Genomic DNA, 19,746 nt, shown 5'->3' on the forward strand with positions numbered 1-19,746 from the left:
ACACATTTTCTAAAGGAGTTTCTGCAGGAAGATGCAAAGCAGGCTTCTCTGGCTTCGAGCAAACCTGGGATTCCCGGGATTCCATCTTCCAACAGATTTAGCCCCTAAATACAATTCACTGCCTTTAAACTGATAGGCATTGATGGTCCCAGATGCACCACTCAACAGGTTGGAGTCAAATGAGCCCCCGCCGTCATGGTAGTCCATATGGCTTGGACCAGTATTTGTGTTATCATCACTGTAGGGATTGGAAAGGCCTCAGCCCATCATTTGGGATGTTCCACTCGACTGTAGTTTACCTAGAACGGCTCCTGCCACTCTGTGCATCCAGTCCTCTGGAGCACGGGTGGGGACAAGCGACACATCAGGGAAGCCCTGACTTGTGCATCTTTTACCCACTTGAGGCTTTGTTCTTTTCCAAACCGCACCCCTTCAACGCCAGGAACGGAACCCCGCAGGCCACGCTGAACAGCCCTTGTCCCCTCCAGTTCTCCCCCAACCCTCTACTCCTGGCAAAACCTGCCAGCACGAGCAGATATTTGATCTGTCCTAGCAGCTGTGACGTTACATTGCCCAGATGTTCCGCTCAGCGGATCGAAGGCTCGGGTTACAGCTAATCAGGACGGCTCTATAGCCTACAGACCCCATTCCCACCCCACCCTCCACCTCCAAGGGACAGTTAGGATCCAGGGCCCACCTGGCCAACTGAGATGGAGTGAGTAGGACCTGTGTGGGGTCGGGGGGCTCACAGAAATGATGCCTTCAGAGTCTTCACACCAGTGGGGCCTAGAAGGCACGTACTCTCCAAGCCCCCGAGGGCCGTTCACACCAGGCAATGCCTCCCCCAGTCCTCAAGGACCTGTATCTCCTTGCCCCCTAGGGCCCACTTCCTTTCCTTGTCACTAGTTGAATAGAGTCTGGACAGAGCCTGCAAACATGCCACAGGAAAAAACGGAACACACGGTGGTCACTAGGAGCTTCTAGGCCACCAGAACATGCCTGATTTCTCCCCACATACACTGGGGCTCGCTTTACTGCTAAGGGGGGGGAAGAGAGGTTACAAATTCAGCATTAAAAAAATTTTTTTCCTGCTACCTGAATAAGGTGAGGCCCAGAGACATAATATTGAGAAGGGGGAGGTATTGGAAGCCCACATCCTGTCCACGGAAATACAACAAAGCCCTCACCCTTTCTTGTATGAAAGAGCTCTCTTGTCTGTGCACTTGACCTTGCAAGATATGTGCTGAGATCTGGTCACTGCAGGTGATTCGATCCCAAGACCCAAATCAGGCCGTAGCCAACTTTGGACTTGAACCCAGCCTAACCAGGGGACTTCGGGGGCTCTTCAGCAGGACTGTGTGGGCTGCTACATGTATGACAGTGGGGGCCACCAGAGCCGGGCCAGAAAATGGCACCGAGAATGGCGAGCAGCTGCCAGACACCCTCCTTTCCTGTAAGAGTGGCCAGAAGCAGAGATTTACTGGGCTCCCATTCCTAAGGCAGAACTGGAGGGGCCCTGGGGATCATCCAGTCCAACCCTCTCACTTCACAGGCAGGGGGACTGAGGCCTGGAGAGGGGACGGTCACCTCAGTGTGGATTTCTCCTGTCGTCGGGAAGCCACCTCCCAACAGACGGTCAGGGCTGAAAGGGGGTCCCTCCAAGGTCGCCCAACACCCACACTTGGCTGATGAGGACCGCAGAGATCCCGGAATTCCCCAAGGCATGAGGAACAGAATGGGCAGCCTTTCGAAGGGCTCTCAATCCTCGGAAATGCCAAGAAACCTCATCCTCCAAGGGCAGTGGTTTCCAAATTTTTGTATTTTTAGCAGCAGAAGCCATCCTCCAAACAAACCTTAGGCAAAACCTCAAGCTGCAAACGGATCAGGGAACCGCTCTCCCACGTGCCGCCTGGGCCTGGCCCCGGGACGCCCCCCTCCAGCACCCACCCAAGGCTCCTTCCGCAGGGCCCTCCGTGGAGCTCAGTCTGCAACCCCAGGCTCTCGGGGGCCTTGGAGCCCTGCAGCTGAAGCAGCCACACAGGGTGGGCTCTTACTTAAGACCCCTGGAGGGTGTGGCTGGCCTCTGAGACCTGGACAACTTCGTTCTCCACCAGGGCCTGGCCCCCATCCCCATTGAGCTGCCTCATGCGCAGGTTAATGGAGCCGTAGGTCTTCCTGGAGCCCCTGCCGGGGACGAAGGTGGGCCGGCGGTACAGCTCGCCCTTGCACAGGGAGACCGTCAGCAGCACTGACAGAAGCATGCCGCCCACGGTGAGCAGCCCCAGGCCCGCAATGATGCACTTGTCCAGGTGGGAGCCCAGGCGGGCATAGTACATCTCTAGCCGCTCCATCTCCCGCGCTGTCACTGTGTCAGGGTTGACTCGGGCCTCACGTGGGATGGCGTATGCTGTCACCACCAGGAGGATCCCACTCACCAGAAAAACGAGAGCAGAAACAAAGCCATAATCCACCGGGCGGCTCACGGGCTCTAGGCCTGGCCCCTCTTCTGAACGCAGGGATAGATCGTCCCGCTGGGATCGGGGCCGTGAGGGGAACCCCCCTCCGGGGGTGCTGGGGGATCTGCCCAGTCTGGTGTCCCCTGGGTTCTGGAAATGAGTCTCGCACTCCTCTGAGGAAAAGCAGACATTCTCCACACCCTCCCTGGGCAGAGCCGCCGGGCCCAGAGGAGCTGGTCTCCTTGGGATCTGGGGGCCATTGCGCAGTGTCTTCAGTTCCAGGCCGGGGGGAGATGCCATTGGGAAGGAAGGCCCCCGCTCATCCCTTGGCCTCTTGGCAGCTAGAAGAGAAAAGAGAAAGTCAGTCGAATTTAACAAACCTCTACCAGGAGCCTGCTGGCACCAGACCTCAGTTGTGTGAGGGCGGCCAGGCACAGTTCCCACCTAGGGGAGCCTGCCAGACGGAGGTGGGGATAGATGGGGAATCAGACAACGACAGAGTGGTGCCATCCAATCCAGGCCAGGACCCTGCTTCACCACCGGCTGGCGCGCGGCTTTGGGCAATTTACTTATCCTCTCTGGCCTCAGTTTCCCTGTCTATTAAGTGACAATAACACTACTCCTCCCTACTTAATGGGACTGGCATAGGGATTGAGATCATCCATATAAAGGACTCAGAACAGTAGGTGCTCAGTAAGTTATCATTCAGACAGTGGCTATCAGGTTCAAATCCCAGCTTCACCACTCGAACTTGGACGAGTGAGGTGACCCCTCCAGACTCAATGTTCTCATCTGTTAAATGGGAATAAGTGAAATGCCTCCCTCCTAGGGTTGATGCGGGGATTTCATAAAATAATGTGAGGCCCCAGCCAGTTCAATTAATGGACACTGTCATGATGAAATGAGGGTGACTGCGGGCACGGGGAGGGGCAGAGATGATGACGATGGTGTGGGGACAAAGAGGAGAAAGTCAAGGAAGTTTCTAGGGGTTGGTGGCATTTGAACCAGACCTCAAAGGATGAGTGGGAAATCCCCCAGCTGTGGGGGGTGGGGGGTGAGGGCATTCTAGAGAGGGGTGCCTCAGAGGTCAGCTGGGACCAGCTTTCAAAGGACTCTGGAGGCCAGGCCAAGGAGCCAGGGAGGCGAGGTGTGGGCACAGAGAGTGCTGATCTGCCTAGATTTCAGGAAGCTCTCTCGGGCTCCTTCCTCCATGGAAGACAGAATTGGAAGGAGGAGAGCGGAGGTCAGGGGTCCAGGGAGGGATCTGCTGTGGTCAGGGGTGGAGGGATGGTGGCTGAGAGGGCAAAGAGGAAGGAGCCCATTTGAGAGCCATGACTGAGGTCAAAGCCGAATGCCTTTATGGAAGTAGAAGATGGGGGGGACCTGGATGGGAACCACAGAAGGGGAGCTGAGGGGGCGGGGGGAAGGGGTCAGTGTCTGCTCAAAGAGGAGATACCCCACCCAAGTATCTGAACACACCCGCCCACACCCAGACGGCACGCGTGCATTCCCGTCAGAGAATGCCAGCTTCAGCCAATGGACCATATTTGGCTCGTCAAAGTTTTGCTTTTTTGTTGTTTCTGGTCTGTTCACTTATTTTTGAAGTAGTTGCCAATATATAAAAAGCAAAAGATTTTACATTTTAAACTCTGGATTCCTGGCTTCGCTTGCAAAATGGAAGAATCTGGCCAACGTAGGCCCTCATTCCCTCACAACCACCCTCAGCCGGAGTGAATGATGCGTCCTCCCTTTGGTAGATCCAGTGCTGCCCCCGCTCCCAGCTCCCACCTGGCATCTAGAACTCCTGACCCTTCCCTGTACACACCCACATCCTGGGGGCACATATACCCAGGGCCCAGGCACATAGACCCAAGTCCCCGTGCTGTACAGAGACCCCCAGGTACAGAGTGGCTCGCACACCCTGGTATGTCTACACACACATATATACGATTCTAGATGTTTCTCTGCATTCCCACACCTGAGTGTATTCTCCCGTGCCCTGTGGTTCTGTGTGTGTGCGTGCATGCGTGTGTGTGTGTGTGTATGTGTGAGAGAGAGAGAGAGAGAGAAAGAATATGAGCAAATGAAGTGCAAATGAATGGAACGAACGAATGAATGAAACTCAGAGAGCCTCAGTGCAAGAAGGCACGTTGTTCAATCTTTCTGATCTTCCCTCCAACGTGGACTTTGCAGCAGATACCTCCTCTTAGCACACACAGGGCCTTTCATGTGAGTACAAAGCCTGTTTCCACTTACAACCCATTCCTACCACCACGTCCCTCTTTCCCGAGTTCCAATTTAATAAACGTTTGCTGAGCACCCGCCCACCCTATAGCAGGCACTTCACTCGGGAGTCTCTCCTGCAACCTTTACCAGCCCCATGAGCAGGAATTACTACCTCTGCTTTACAAACCGTGGCAGGACCCCTGGCATGCATGTGGGGGCCAGAAGTTGAATACAGTTTCCCTAAGAATTGTTATCACCTACAAACCTGCAAACCCGCATTCTCTGCACCCGTGGCATCATTCCACCCTCCCTCCCTGGCTCTTCCAGCCCCCACTGGTAGCTCTACTTTGTCCCACTGTTGAAGACCACAGGGAGCAGCTTGAGGGCAGGGATGTGTCTGAATTCCGTCCCGGTCCCAGCCCCCTGGCTCGGAACACAGCCAGCCCTCAGGAGGGGCTTGGCAACCGGCCCAGGCAGACAATCCCTCCCCCGACCCGGGGTAGTGGGCTACCTACTCAGAGCCAGGCTCTGCCCAGGCTGTCCCCACTTTCCAGTAAACGGAGAGGAGAGGTGTGGTGTGGTGTCCTGGCTGGCTTTTTTACTCTTGGCACCAAAAGCATTTTCCTGAGTGCCACCACAAACAGGGAGGGGCGGTGACCATTCCTGCCCAGTGGGTGTCCAGATGTGCAGCCCCCCCCCCTCCACCCAGATCTTCAGCACCCTCCACAGAACTCAGCTCCTGGAGTGGCCCAAAGAACTCCCCTCCCAGACCAGCATGCTGATACCTCCATATCCCAAGGAAACTCGGGGCACCCAAATTCTGGGAGCAGGGCTTTCTTTCACCTAGCAGGAACCCAAAACTTTTTCTTAGGATGCCAGAGTTAGGAAAAGGGCAGAGAAAAAAGAGGCTCCCTGTCACCCAGAGTTGTGATGTCTCCACACAGATTCAGAGATCCCCACCAGTCCCCACCAGTTATACAAGGGCATGCCCAATTACCCACCCCCCAACACACACACACACACACACACAAGCAGAAACAAACTGACAGACTCTGGTGTCCACTGCTCACCGCACCGCGGCCCCGCCAACCTTACCAGTAACACTCCAATCACTCAAATTTCATCTGCAGTCCAACAGGACCCGAAAGACACAGCCCAGATCCACACACACACCCCCAGGAACCTTTACCACAGGCAGCGCCCACAGACATGGGAAGCGGCGCAGTGTGACCCCAAGATCCGCAGACCACACTGGGACTCACACCCCGGGAAGGGGCAGAGCTGGTTACGCACACACAGTGAACTATCCCCCGGACGGCACCCACCGAGACCCGCCTGGGGCCCAGCACCCCACCCCACCCCACCCCGCGCGCACTAACACGCGGGGAGACGCACAGCGGCCGTGGGTGAAGCTTCACAAAACCCCATCGATACACACACTCACGAGTTGTACACAAAGCCTCGGGGCGCGCACAAGCGCACACGCCGGTCCACGCTGTTATACCCAAAGTTCCGCGCAGAAAACCCCAGCACCCCGGCTGCCCGCCGCATCCCGCGCGCCCGCCTGCCCGCACCTCACACCCCCTGCTCCTGCCCTTGACCACAAACGCGGCGGGGCCGGGCCAGGCCGGAGTCGGCCGGGCGGCGCGGGTAGCAGGGCGGCCGGGCGGCCCAGGGAGGCCCGGCTCCCCGCGGACCCGCGTGCGCCCGGGCTCCCCTCGCCGCGTGTCCTTCGGCCGGGCCGCGAGGTCAGGCTAGCTCTCCCTCGCCGGCCCTCCGCGCCCGGGGCCCTCGGCCTCCCGCCGGCCCCCGCCGTTCCCGGTCCGCGTGCGTACCTGCGCCGGGCCTCCCTCCCCGTCTCCGCGCGCGGGAGACGCGGGCACCGGCGGCCCGCGGGCCGGGGCAGGGGCGCGTCCTCCCCAGGCGCCCGCCCGCCTCCCCGCACCGGCGCCCGCCCGCCCGCCGGTGTCTCCGCTGCGGCGCAGCCCGGGCGCGCGCGGGCCCGGCCGCCACCGCCTCGCCCTCCCCGGCTCCCGCCCCCTCCCCGGCCCGGCCCGGCCCGGCCCGGAACCGCCGCGGAGGCGCACGTACCTGCTGGCGCCGCGCGGGGCTCTACGGCCGCGGCCGCTGGGGCCTCCGGGGAGGGAGAGGCAAGGGCGGGAGCCGGGGAGCTCCGAGCGCCGCCGATCGAGCTCCGCCCGCGGCCGGCGAGGGCGCCCGGAGAGTTAGCGCGGGGAGGGACCGGGAGGCGGGTAGCAGGATGGGAGTCGGGCCGGCGGGGGATCGGGCTCCTGCCCCTCCCCGTCCCCGGAGGGCTTATCTGTTTCGCCGGCGCGCCAGCTCGGGGAACTGAAGCTCTGAGCCCGCGGGGCCGGGTGCAGGGGCGGGGCGCGGGGCGCGGGGGTGGGTGCTGAGGGAGACCCCTCCCCCGCCGCCTGCCTCCCCCCCACCCCCAAATCCCCCGCTGGGACGTCCCTGCCGCACGGAGCCGCGTCGCTCCCTCCGCCCCCACCCCGTCCAACACGCACAGCCCCCAGGTGGGACCCGAGTCCTCTCCCAGGTCCCTAGGTCGGGACAGTCTTCCCAGGCGCGAGCGGCTCCGTGGCTCAAGGGCGCCACCTGAAGGCTAAAAGGAAGCTTCTGACGAACACACCCCCCCCTTTCCCGGCTCTTCTTTGTGGGACAGTGGGGTGCACGGTCCAAGGTGGGTGTTCTCTTGGGGAATTGCCAATGGCTGCACACACGGTCGCCCTCCCAGGCCCAGCCGCAGTGCCTCCTGCCCTGGGAAGCCGACCTCGGGCCCCTTCAGCTGGGCTGGCCCTTTGCCAGCATTATCGCTCTGATCTCTGGAAGTTATTTTCTTTGCGGGTCAGCCTCCCTCATCCGACTGGCCGCTCCTGGAGGCCAGGGCCGGGGTCTGATCCCCTAGAGCCCAGCGCAGTGTGTGAGGGTGAGAGGTGGGTAGGCGCTCACTGTTTCCTTTACAGGGCCCAGATTAAGGTGGAATCAAGGGAGGTGCGCAGAGCACAAAAGTGTAGGTGATACTCCGTCTGTGGAGGCCCAGGACAAGCCCCGAGACAAGTTCGGTCCGAAGATCGTGGGGTTTCCACGAAGACTTGGAGGCCAGCTCACTTGCATGTCCTCAGCTAGGTCATCCCATCTCTGTGAGCCTCAGCGTTCACCTCTGTCAGTGGGATCATGAAAATGCGGGCTCTGGGGGCTTTCAGAAGACCAGCCGGGGTCGACCACCTGGAAGGATAGGCAGAAGAGGATGCCCTGTCCTGGCTCCTCAGCCACCTCATGGGAGAACCTGACACGTCCTGCTCCAAAGGCCTGTGCAGTCCTTGTCAACCAGGATGGCCTGGAAATTGGGTGCCTTTGCCTTTGAGGCCGGAGTGGTGGAGCCCTGGGTGGGACCTCAGGGGTGGGGAGGCTTCAGTCTCTCCCTGCCTTCAGAGGCTGGCCTCTTGCGCAGGACCTTGAGGGGAAGCTAGCTGTGACCCCAGACTCCCGTGTGCCTCCCGGCACTGCCACTCCCAGCCGTGTGTCACCTGGAGCCCAGCTTCTCATCTGTGAAATGGGCGTAGTAGGGGCTCTGGTGATTGGCTGAGACCTCCGTGTAAAGCGCTCCCTGTTCCCCCCCTGCGTGTGCAGTCCTGCTTCAGAGCCTTTGCCTTTGCTGTTCCTTCTTCCCAGAACACTCTTCTACCTGATATCCCCAGGGCTCGCTCCCTTCCTTCCTTCAAGTCCTTGGTCAGATGCCCCCTTCTTGGAGACACCTTCCCAGACCATCCTTTTAAAACTAGCAGTGCCCCAACACCCTTTACTCCTTAACTCTGAATTTTTCTCCATAGCATTTATCAACTCCTGACATGAGCTTATTTGTTTTTGTCACACCCACTAAAAAGTAGGTACCAAGAGGCAGAAGCTTTGCCTGTCTCCCTCCCTCCTGTATCCCCAGAGACTAGAAAAGGGGCCAACCCATAGAAGGCCCTTGATGAATATTTATTAAATGAAGAATGAAGCGGGGTGCCTGGGTGGCTCAGTCGTTAAGCGTGAAGGGTCGTGATCCCAGGGTCCTGGGATCGAGTCCCACATCAGGCTCCCTGCTCCGCGGGGAAGCCTGCTTCTCCCCTCCTTCTCCCCCTGCTTGTGTTCCCTCTCTTGCTATGTCTCTCTGTGTCAAATAAATAAATAAAATCTTTAAAAAATATAAAAAATAAAAAAAAATAAATGAAGAATGAAGCAAATGAGCCAATATTTACTGAGCACCTGTCATATACTGGTTAACTAGATAAACTGCAGCCCTACCCTCAAGAAGCTCGTATTCTAGTGGGAGGAAAGGGTGAGAAAATGTAACACTGCTTCCGTAGTAAAGGCCATAAAGCAAAAGTACGCAGTGCTGTGCCGAGCCTGCGGCAGGGTGCTGACCTAGTCCGGGAGATGGGGATGGCTCCCCTGCCCAAGCAAGGATTGGGCTGAGGTCCAAAGGATGAATAGGGGCAGCCAGATAAAGAGGGCAGGGAAAAGAGGTCTGCCCAGCAGAGGGACTGGCATGCGCAAAGGCCCTGGGAGAGAAGGAGGACGGTGTGAGGCTTGGCAGAGGTGGCTGCCGTGGGGGAACATGGGAGGAGATGAGGCTGGACTGTCGGCAAGCCAGGTGGCTGCAGAGCTCGCCACGGAGTTTGTTCTTACCCACAGAGCCGTGGGAGCCACTGATGCGTGTGAGTAAAGGGTTAACAAAACCTCTTCCACTTTTGCATGAGAATTTGACCTTTGGTTAACTATCTAGCTCTGTTTCCTTGGAAACAGATAACATATGTCCACTATGTTACTAGGCAACATTGCTATAATAAAAATGACCCCTGAGGAAGAGGCTGGGATGATCCATATGGTAATTGATTAGAAGCGGAGATTTCAGGGGCGCCTGGGTGGCTCAGACGGTTAAGTGGTTAAGCGGTTAAGCGTCTGACTTCAGCTCAGGTCAAGATCTCAGCGTCCTGGGATCTAGCCCTCCACTGGGCTCCCTGCTCAGCAAGGAGTCTCCTTGTTCCTCTCCCTCCCCTTCTGGCCCTCCCCCTGCTTGTGCTCTCTCTATCTCTCTCTCTCTCTCTCTCAGATAAATAAAATCTTTAAAAAAAAAAAACTGGAGATATCAGTATGAACTCATGTTTAGCTTAATTTAGACGCAGAAGATTATATACAGAAATATTTATAGATATGTGTATGCACACAGGTTGGTATACACATGTACATTTCCTTTCTCTATCAGCTCAGAGAGCCTAGACAATGATACTGGACAGCAGCAAGCACACATGGTACCCAAACTTGGTTTCTAATACCATCCACCAACACAAGGAACCAGGGAGAAACAGCTGATTCTGGAACTGGAGCAGGACATATACAAGATGAGCATGGAGTGCCTTAGGGTGCCAGGAAGGAAGTCCTTCAATACACTCACACACACACACACACACACACACAAGGATGGGGATGTGTCAAAGGACATTGGGAGCACCTGAAAGAGCTTTCAAAGGCTGGACAATTTTGGTCAAATAAAATAATATTGGATTGTAACCTAAAGTATGACAAATGAAAAAGAGGGGGAGAAAAGATAAATCTCCCATGCATAATTCCAAATATATAGGATACTCCATCCCCAAGGAGGGGGGAACATAACTCCCCAGTTCTTAAGGGTGGGCTGAGCATAGTGACCTGCAGGGAGCACAGTATGAAGAGGGAGTAACTTTACAGGAGAGATACGTAACGAACCTGACTACCTCAGCCATGTGGTCAAGGTCAACATCAACAGTCAGATTATGTTGATAGCATATACCCTTGATAGGCTATCATGAGGATGGCACTTTACCTCTGTGGTCTTCCTCCCAAAACCCACAACCCCAGTCTAATTATGAGATAAGCATCAGACAAATCCCAATTGAGGGACATTATACAAAATGCCTGACCAGTTCTCCTCAAGACTGTCAAAGTCATCAAAAACAGGGCAAGTCTGAGAAACTGTCACAGCCAAGAGGAGCCTAAAGGGACGTGACAACTAAATGTAGCGTGGTATCCTCAGTGGGATCCTGGACAGAAAAAGGACATTAGGTAAATACTAAGGAACTCTGAATAAGTACGGGCTTTAGCTAATAATAATGTATCCATTTTGGTTCATTAATTGTAGCAAATGTCCTGTACTAACGTAAGATGTTAATAATAGGGGAAACTGGGTGCCAGGTCTATGGGAACTCTCTGTACTACCTTCCCAATTTTTCTATAAATCTAGAATTGTTCTAAAAAATAATTTTTTAAAAAACAAGGATCGAGAGATTGGTAACCTACATCTGGACTGGAAGGAACAATAAATACCTGGTGGAAAATCATACTGTGGGCTTCCTGAGCACAGTGACTCATGTAACTGGGCAGGTCCAAAGATGTGGGCTCCCATGGGGCATGAAGCTTTTAAGCTAGGATGGCTCCTGCACCCACTGATGGGATCCCATTTCCTTGAACCCGTGCTTTACTCTGCTCACCGGCAGGAAGGACCCCCCACTGAGAGAAGTGCCTGGTGCTAGCATTCATTGAGGGCCATGCTAGCAGGCTAAGGTTCCTGTCATATAGCCTTCAGACTAGGTCAACGCCAAGTGTGGCTTATGGTCATCTGTTGAGTGTGAGTGTATAGTTGAACCTGAGGAGACCCCTCGTGCACACTGCAGTGGGTGATAAGCAGGGGAGTGATGTGATCAGATTTGCATTTTGCAAACGTTCTCTCTTCGGCTGCTCCCAGGTGCAAGGGGGCAAGAGAAAAAACAGAGACCATTTGGGAGGTTGTTGTGGTCATGTTGGCATGCCACAAGTCTTCAATCAATTTCCTGCTTATGCGTCTATCTAGTGATGTCTGAGTCTGTGTGTGTGAGAGAGAGCGAGCTCACGCTCTTCTAGAACATTAGAGCATCACTTAATCCAGAATTTTCCAAGAGTAATGATGCATAACATGATTTTAGTTGTTATACAGATAAATGTGCTTTGGTTATATATTGCTGCATAACACACCACCCCAAAACTTAACAGCCTAAAAGAAAATCACCATTTATTTGCTCAGTTTGCAGTTTGGGCTGGGCTCGCCGGGGACAGCTCAGTTCTGCTCTACACGGCGTCAGCTGGAGTGGTCCATAGTGCTGGGAATTGGCTGGAAAAGCTCAGACATGGCCATGTATGGGGACCTGGTTCTCACTGTCAGTTGTCAGCTGGGTTTTTCAGTTTTCTTCCACGTGGTCTCTGGGTAATTAGCTTGGGCTTCCTCACACAATGATGGTCTCGAGGTAGTCACAGTTTTTATATAGCACTCAACTTTCCCCAGGATACAAAAGAAGGAGCTGTGGGAGTTTCTTAAAGCTGGGGGTTGAGGGGCGCCTGGGGGCTCAGTCAGTTAAGCATCCGACTTTTGATTTCGGCTCAGGTCATGATCTCAGGGTTGTGAGATGGAGCCCTGTGTTGGGCTCCGTGCTCATCACAGGGTCTGCTTGGGATTCTTTCTCTCCCTCTCCCTCTGACCCTCCCCCTGCTCTCTCTCTCTCTCTCTAAAATAAATAAATAAAATCTTTAAGAAAAAAAAACAAAGGCTGGGGGTTGAAACAGGCGTAGTGTCACTTCTGCTGCATTCTGTTGCTTTACTGCAGGTCACAGTTCAGTCCAGATTCAAGGGGAGGGGTCTACATAAGGGTATGAACAAGCAGAGGCCTGGGTCACTGGGGACCGGAGCAGTCTCCCACCCTCTAGCGTATATTGATATCTGTACCTATACACACACGCCTATATGTATATATGTATTTATTTTAATGTATTTTAGAAAAACATAACTAGCCCGTGAAATCAGAGATATCATGGATATTATTGCTTAGAGAGAGAAAACTATATGAGTCTCTACAAAATTGGGGCAACGTAATCTGCTGGTTTCCTCTAATATTTCCTCTCCCTCTCTCCCACTGATCAGTACCTGGCACAGTGCCCTTGAAATAAGGATTCCATTTCCCAGCCTCCCTTGCAGTTAGGTGTGACCAAGTGTAACAGTAAGCCGTTAGACTGACAGAGGAGGTGGTGTGTGGGCAAAATGTATTGAGTGTTCTTAAAGGAAGGGGATATGCTCTCCTTCTCTTCTTTTGTTATTCCTGCTGCCAGGATGCAGACCTGATGGCTGGAGCTTGTGCAGCCATGTTGGACCATGAGGTGGAAGCACGTTAGGATGGAGGAGCAACAAAATTGAAGGAATCTGGATCCCAGATGACCATGGGACAACCAGCTTAGGATAGTTTCCCATACTTTTATTTGTGAGAGAAATAAACTCCTATGTTATATAAGCTACTATTACTTGGGATTTTCTGTCACTCAGAGGAACTATTCCTATCTAATACGATCAGTTTAAAGACAAATATAAGTAAATCAAAGTAGAAGTGGTAGGCAAAAATTGAGAAAGAGGTATGTGAGTGGCTGAAGTTTGAAAAATACAGATCCAATCCACCCCCCTGTGTTCCAAGTGAGAAAACTCTGGAAACAGTGTGTCCAGGAGGGTGATATGAAAGAATAACCCAGGTAAGATTGAGGTTTTGCTACATGAAGAAGGATGGAGAAAGGAAAAGTGTTCCTGGAAGAGATAACAATACTTAAACAGAGATAAAGTAATAGTAACGAGTTGTGTGTTTGACAAACACTTACATAAACTTCCCCATATGCCAGACACTATTCTAAGTGCTTTACAAATATTAGCCCACTTAATCCCTTAACCACCTTATCATATAGGTGCTATTATCCCCATTTTAAGCTGAGGAAACTGAGGCACAGAGAAGTTAATTACTTGCCCACAGTCAGTATACCACAGACCTCGGATTCAAATCCAAACCTCAGGAGGGCCTGGGTGGCTCAGTCAGTTAAGCGTCCAACTCTTGGTTTCAGCTCAGGTCATGATCTCAAGGTCATGATCTTACCGTCATGAGATCAAACTCTCTGTCAAACTTGAGGCTCAGCACAGAATCTGCTTAAGATTCTCTTCTCCCTCCCCCTCTACCCCTCTCGCCCCCCACCACCACTCTGGAGTGACCGTGCACTCTCCTTTCTCTCTAAAATAAATAAATACATAAATAAAATCTTCAAAAAAAAAAATCCAAACTTCAACTCAGCGCCCATAACCACCATGCTGGGTCCCATCATAATTTTCAAAGCACATGTAAAATTTCCGAGTTATTGATATTATTCCCATTTTTACATTTGGAAAGATTGAGTGCCAAAGAGAAAAGAGATTGATCTACGGCCACACTGAGGGTTAGTAGAAGTGCAAGCAGAGCCAAGGACCTATGGCTTCCAGGTTGATTCGGGGACGTCAGGCAGACCTAAAGTTCTAGCACTAATCGGCCACATGCCCACTGTTCCCCACCCCGTTCACTTTCATCTGTCTCTGGGCATCCTGCTGAGTTCTGGTGTTTGGGTATGTTCACTTGTTTTATATTTACCCTCGGGTCCCAACCTCGCCCATCTGGTTTTCCTGGCGCGCTGATGCTCTTACCGAGAGGCTCTAATGTCATGGTAATGGGACATGGTTCAGGGATCAGAGGAAATGAATTGGCACAGGGTTCCCTGGATTTAAAGCACCCCCTGGGAGATAGTGGGCACATGAAGAAAGGAGGTGGGGGCTTGCTGGAGCCCCTCCCCTGTGCCACCTGTCCCCGTGCTGCACACCACTTGGGTTAGCTCCCCTGCGCCCATGACAGCTTAGTCACGTGGGGCTCATCCACTAGGGGAGGGAACTGGAGCTGCCTCAGAGTCACACCCATGTCCAGCTGGGGTCCAGGACATTCTTCCCATTGCCCCATTCGGCTTCACCAGAGTTTCTACCGCCTCATCGGGGGCAGGGGCTACGCTTGCCTGACCTAGGATGTAGGACTGTGTACTGGGTACCTGGCCGAGGACAGGTATGTGTAGGACACCTGTGTACCACGGGGCTAGCGCACCGTGTACAGGACGCTCACGTGCAGCACAGGTGGGCTCAGAAAGAGGTGCATGGGACTCGTGTGTACGGGGCACGCGAGGATAGGACGTGTTGTAGGTTCGGTTCCCCCAGAAGTAGACGTGAGATAAGAATTTGAGGGCAAGTGGCTTTTTCAGGAGGTGGTCCCAGGAAGCACAGTAGAGGAGTGGGAAGGCGAAGCCGAAAAGGGAAGGCCTCCCACACACTGCAGGTGCATCGACGAGCATGTGACTGCTGTGGGCACCTGGGCCCCATCCTGCTGGATTCCTGAGAGCCAAGGGAAGGGAGGTATTCATTCACCCACTGGCCCCTGTTTGTCATTGGTGAGGGTTGCTCCCATGCTCCAGCCCGTCCTCTGCATAGGTCAAGCATGTTTCCTAAGCAGAGAGTCAGATGTGCTTTGCAGTAGGAGGCCTGGACACATATGGAGAAGGTGGGTGTTGAGGGGCTATGGATGGGGCTCTCACAGCATTCGCTACAGGATACAGGGGTACGGGGCATGTGCTCAGGACCTACAAGTGCAGAGATGCAGGGCAGGGGAGCAGACAAGTGATTGGATTACTGGCCTTGTTGGTCTGGGCTGAAGGGGGGGCCTGCTGGAAGGGGATAAGCAGCCACAGAAGGAGAGGTGGTGTTGGGCCCCCCCATGCCAGCTGGACTCCATCTTCGTGCCCCCTCTGGTTGGTGTGTTAGTGTGTGCTTGCATGGTGGGACGGGAGGCTGGGAGGGCTCGAGGCTGTCACAATGCGGAGGCTTCTCTCTGCTAAACTTCCATCTCACTTGTATTTTGAGAAGTGGGGATGAGGGCAAAGGTGCCCAGGGTACAAGAAGGGACAGCACCAAAGGCTGGGTAGGACCCTAGACTAGGAGTCAGACATGGAGGCAGAACTAAATGACATCTCTGAGCCCACTTGCCCCATCCAAGAGATGGGAATAACTCTGCCCATGTGCCTCAGGGCAGGTCACCTACCATTCTCACCTCCTGGGTTCCCTCTCTGCCCAGTAAACATCACGGACATCCTGTCTCTGCTGTGGACTTCACAGAGTTGTTGTGAGGAACAGATCAGGTCATGAACAAGAAAACACGTGGGAGAAAATAAAATATATGGGGGGGGGGGTGGATTACAGAAAGGACCTGAGTGGGGAAAATCAAGGAGCCTGGCTTCTGCTGCTGGCTCTGCTGCTATATTTTTAGGACATTGGCTTGACACCTATAATAGAGACCCAAAACAATAGTGTTTTCAATAAAACAGAACTTATTTCTCCCTCACGTTAAAGTATACTTGGCAGTTAAGGCTGGCATGGTGGCTTCACCAATCACAAGAGATCCAGGTTCCTTCTATCTTCTTGCTCTGCCATCTTCCCCCTTATGGCCCAAGATGGCTGCTCCACCTCCAGCCCTTCTGTCTACGTTCCAATCAACAGAAGGAGGACAAGGGGAGGGGGCAGGAACCCTTCTCCTTCCTTTTAAAGGCACAACCCAGAAAGTGGTCGCATCACTTCCATTCATATCCCATCAGCCAGGATTTAATCACATGGCCACACCTACCTGCAAGGGAGTCTGGGAATGTAGTCTTTCGCCATGTGTGAAAGGGCAAAGAGATATTGAGGGACAACCTACAATTTTTTCCACAGTTGCTGACTTGTGTGGGCAATTCACATCTACAGTGGAGCCATAGTTTCTTCGTTTGCAAATTCATTCATTCATTATAATATAATACAATATAATATAACATAATATATATAATATATAATATAATAATATATTTCTATATAAAATAATAATATATAATAATATAATATATAATTATTTAATATATACATTATATATTATATAGTATATTTTGGCATATATATTATATAATATGACACATAGATATCATATGTTTTGGCATATATATTATATAATATAACATATATTATATATATATGCCATGCTTGTAGTATAAAGAACCACTTGATTGCTAATGGATCCTCTCACTAGCTGGACCATAGGCCCCCGAGGTCTGGTGTGAGGTCTGTCTTGCTCACCGCTCTATACCCGCAGCTTCCAGTGCAGGGACCGACACGCAGAAGCCATGTAATTAGCTGCCCATGGATGATGAATGGATGGCCCTTCTGGCTTTTGTATTTGGTGAGGACATCTTTCCTCACTCAAGGGTTTAAGTGTTTCCCTTTTCAGGACTCCTGGCTCCACCACCCCTTATCCCTGTGTGCCAAGCCTTGCGGAGCCTGTGAAGTATAAAATGTGCTGTGAGCCAGAATCTTGAGAGTGGGATTAAAAATAAATGAAAGGGCATCAAAACAAGTCAACCACAAGCAATGGCTTTCCAGGGTAATTCCAGGGTAATTAGGCATCAGTGGTAGATGCAAGGACAGAGCGCAGACTCGAACTGCCAAGCGTTCCTATCAACACCACTACTGTGTCAGGCAGAGAATGCACTGGGCCTGGCTTGAGCCCTTCCATGACCCTCCACTCCTGGGGGACATCAAGCAAGACCGTCCCGGTCAGGGACAGGTCAGGGAGGACAGGTTCTAGTTCTAGCCCTGAGGCTCACATGCTGGATGGATCCTAGGAAGATCCATGCCCCTTTGAGCCTCAGTCTCCTCATCCATGAAAGAGGTTAATAATAGGATCTATCTATTATCAACTATCAAGCACGGAAAACAAGGGTACCCACTTCATGGGCAGAAGTTCACAGCACGCTTAGCATCTCTGCAAATTTTTCACAGTGTGCCAGGCTCAAAGAAATACCAGAGGGTTGGGGCGCCTGGGTGGCTCAGTCAGTTAAGCGTCTGCCTTCAATTCAGGTCATGATCCGGGGTCCTGGGATGGAGCCCCGTGTCAGGCTCCTGGCTCAGCAGGGAGCCTGCTTCTCCCTTTCCCTCTGCCCCTCCGTTCTGCTTGTTCTCTCCCTTTCTCTCTCTCTCTGTCAAATAAATGAATAAAATCTTTAAAAAAAAAAAAAAAGAAGGAAATACCAGAGGGTTGTTCATTAAGCAGTTAGGTTCAAACAACTTAATAGTAGTTTGCCCAGTACCCAGCAGATATCACTGTACCTCCCTCAAAATTGTAAAATATTTTGCAGTGTCTCTGTGAGTTTTCTGCAGGGCCTCGGGGGTGCCGGGGCACATGGTTTGGGAACTGCAGCCCTAAGGTTTTGAGGCTGAAATGGGGTTATGTGTGTCGGGGGCTTAGCATGATGCCTGGTCTAGAGTAGATCAATAAATGTTGGTGGTCCTAAATTATCCTTCAACTGTCATTCAGAAATCAGCATCTTTCTCATTTTTCTGCATCTCCCGCCAATGCCATGGCAATTCCTTCTGCCTCGGGCTCCTGCCACCTCCTGGTTTCTGCTTGCCACCTTCCCCCTGGGCCCCTCTGCACCCAAGGCCCCTCCTCACCGAACTTCCTTCCTGGTCTAGAATTGGGGCTCCCACTTCTCCACTCCTCCCTGACTCCACATGCTTGGCAGGATCTCTTTGCTGGCAGAGTGGGCGTCCCTGCCTCGTCACTTTGGGCCGGGCTACGTGATTCTCTCTGTCCAGTGGTACCCGGCAAAGTGGTAGCGCGGTAGTCTTGAGTCTCGGCCGTAAGAGACATTGCAGGGTTCCACTTGCTCTCCCATCCTTTGCCATTGGCAAGAGAAAAACCCGCTTAGTGATTCCAGTGGCCCACGGAGCAGGCTCAGAGCTGCACCCCTGCAGACCATCCCAGTCAAGAGCAAAAAGAAGTGATTGTTGTTGGAAGGTATGGCGTTTTGGAGAGCTGTGTCACACAGTGTTCCGTGACAATCTGACCTCTCCATCAGTGGCAAATTCCCCTTCTCTGAGAGAAGACCTGATTGAATCATTTGGTCACCACGCAGGACCCAGCTTCTCTCACACCGTTTCATACCCGCAAACTGTCCTGTCCTGTCCTATCTGCAGACAGCTGCCTCGGGCTGGGGCACCCACCTCTGACCCAGACAATTGCCCTCTAATTACAGGGTCATGGGACACACAGCCTGGCGACTTGCCTGGAAGAAATCATTTCTGGCCCCTGTGGTTAGGAGGTAATGTGAATGTGGCAGACAAGAGTTTCTCAGACCCTCTCTGGTTCTAAAGAATGACCACGGAACTAGGAAAAATTGCACCTAAAATTTTCTCTGCGTGTGGCAGAATGCATCTCAGGCTGTAAACCCCAGGGCACAAGAAAGGTAACATTTTTTTTTTAAGATTTTATTTATTTATTTGACAGAGAGAGACACAGCGAGAGAGGGAACACAAGCAGGGGGAGTGGGAGAGGGAGAAGCAGGCTTCCCACGGAGCGGGGAGCCCGATGTGGGACTCGATCCCAGGACCCTGGGATCATGACCTGAGCCGAAGGCAGACGCTGAACGACTGAGCCACCCAGGTGCCCCGAAAGGTAACATTTCTTACAACTCAGTTTGGTAACTATTTTGAGTCTCATTCTACCTAAGATGGAAAAGATGAGGCCCAAGTTCACATAGAAAGTTTGGTAGAGCTGGGGGTTAGATCGCAGGTGTCCTGGCTTCCTGTAGGGACCCCTTTTCTTGCCTGGTGGATCACAGGCTTGCCAGGAGCCCCAGGTCCCACCTCCAAGACAGTGGAGGCCCCCCCACATCATTCAGGCTGTGCCTCCTCACTCCACTGAGTGCCTGCTGGGGAGAATTCTGCACGGCACTTTCCTCCCGCTGAGTCCCAGTCTGCCTCCCTAGGTCCTGTACCCACCACCCTAGCTCTGAATCCAGGACTACTCTAAAGGTACACTCTTTTTTTCTTTAATTTATAAACATTTACTTTCATTTTTACTCCTATGAATTTGATTTAGTTCTTTTTTGAATCTGCCTTTTTTAGTAATCTTTTCTGTTTTTTATTCCTTTTTGTAAAGAATTTAATTCTTTCCAAAATACTTTGTTGTTATCTTCATCTGAAGTTGTTGGGAGAAGAGGGGCCTAACCCTGCTGTTGACGGTGTTTGCTGACTCTCACTTATGGTGGCTGGTTCCCTTGTAATTCTGAATTCTGAATTCCTCTGTAGGGG

General features: G+C 52.8%; 1 protein-coding gene across 1 annotated transcript; it reads right to left on the reverse strand.

Annotated features, from left to right (window-relative positions):
• Positions 1 to 1,574: 1,574 nt before the first annotated feature.
• Positions 1,575 to 6,896, reverse strand: TMEM74B (transmembrane protein 74B). The gene is made up of 2 exons (XM_045883854.3): positions 6,774 to 6,896; positions 1,575 to 2,797 (listed from the first exon to the last, which is right to left on the reverse strand). The coding sequence occupies exon 2, from the start codon at positions 2,754 to 2,756 to the stop codon at positions 2,055 to 2,057; it is 702 nt and encodes a 233-aa protein (XP_045739810.1). The 5' UTR covers positions 2,757 to 2,797; positions 6,774 to 6,896; the 3' UTR covers positions 1,575 to 2,054.
• Between the last annotated feature and the right edge of the window lie 12,850 nt (positions 6,897 to 19,746).

This window comes from Mirounga angustirostris, unplaced genomic scaffold (assembly GCF_029215605.1).
Source record: "Mirounga angustirostris isolate CCGP_5_RB_7025 unplaced genomic scaffold, mMirAng1.0.hap1 SCAF_10, whole genome shotgun sequence".
Classification (NCBI taxonomy): Eukaryota; Metazoa; Chordata; class Mammalia; order Carnivora; family Phocidae; genus Mirounga; species Mirounga angustirostris.

Excerpts from the sequence above, each read along its gene's own strand:
- TMEM74B (XM_045883854.3), bottom strand. The coding sequence starts at position 2,756 with ATGGCATCTCCCCCCGGCCTGGAACTGAAGACACTGCGCAATGGCCCC.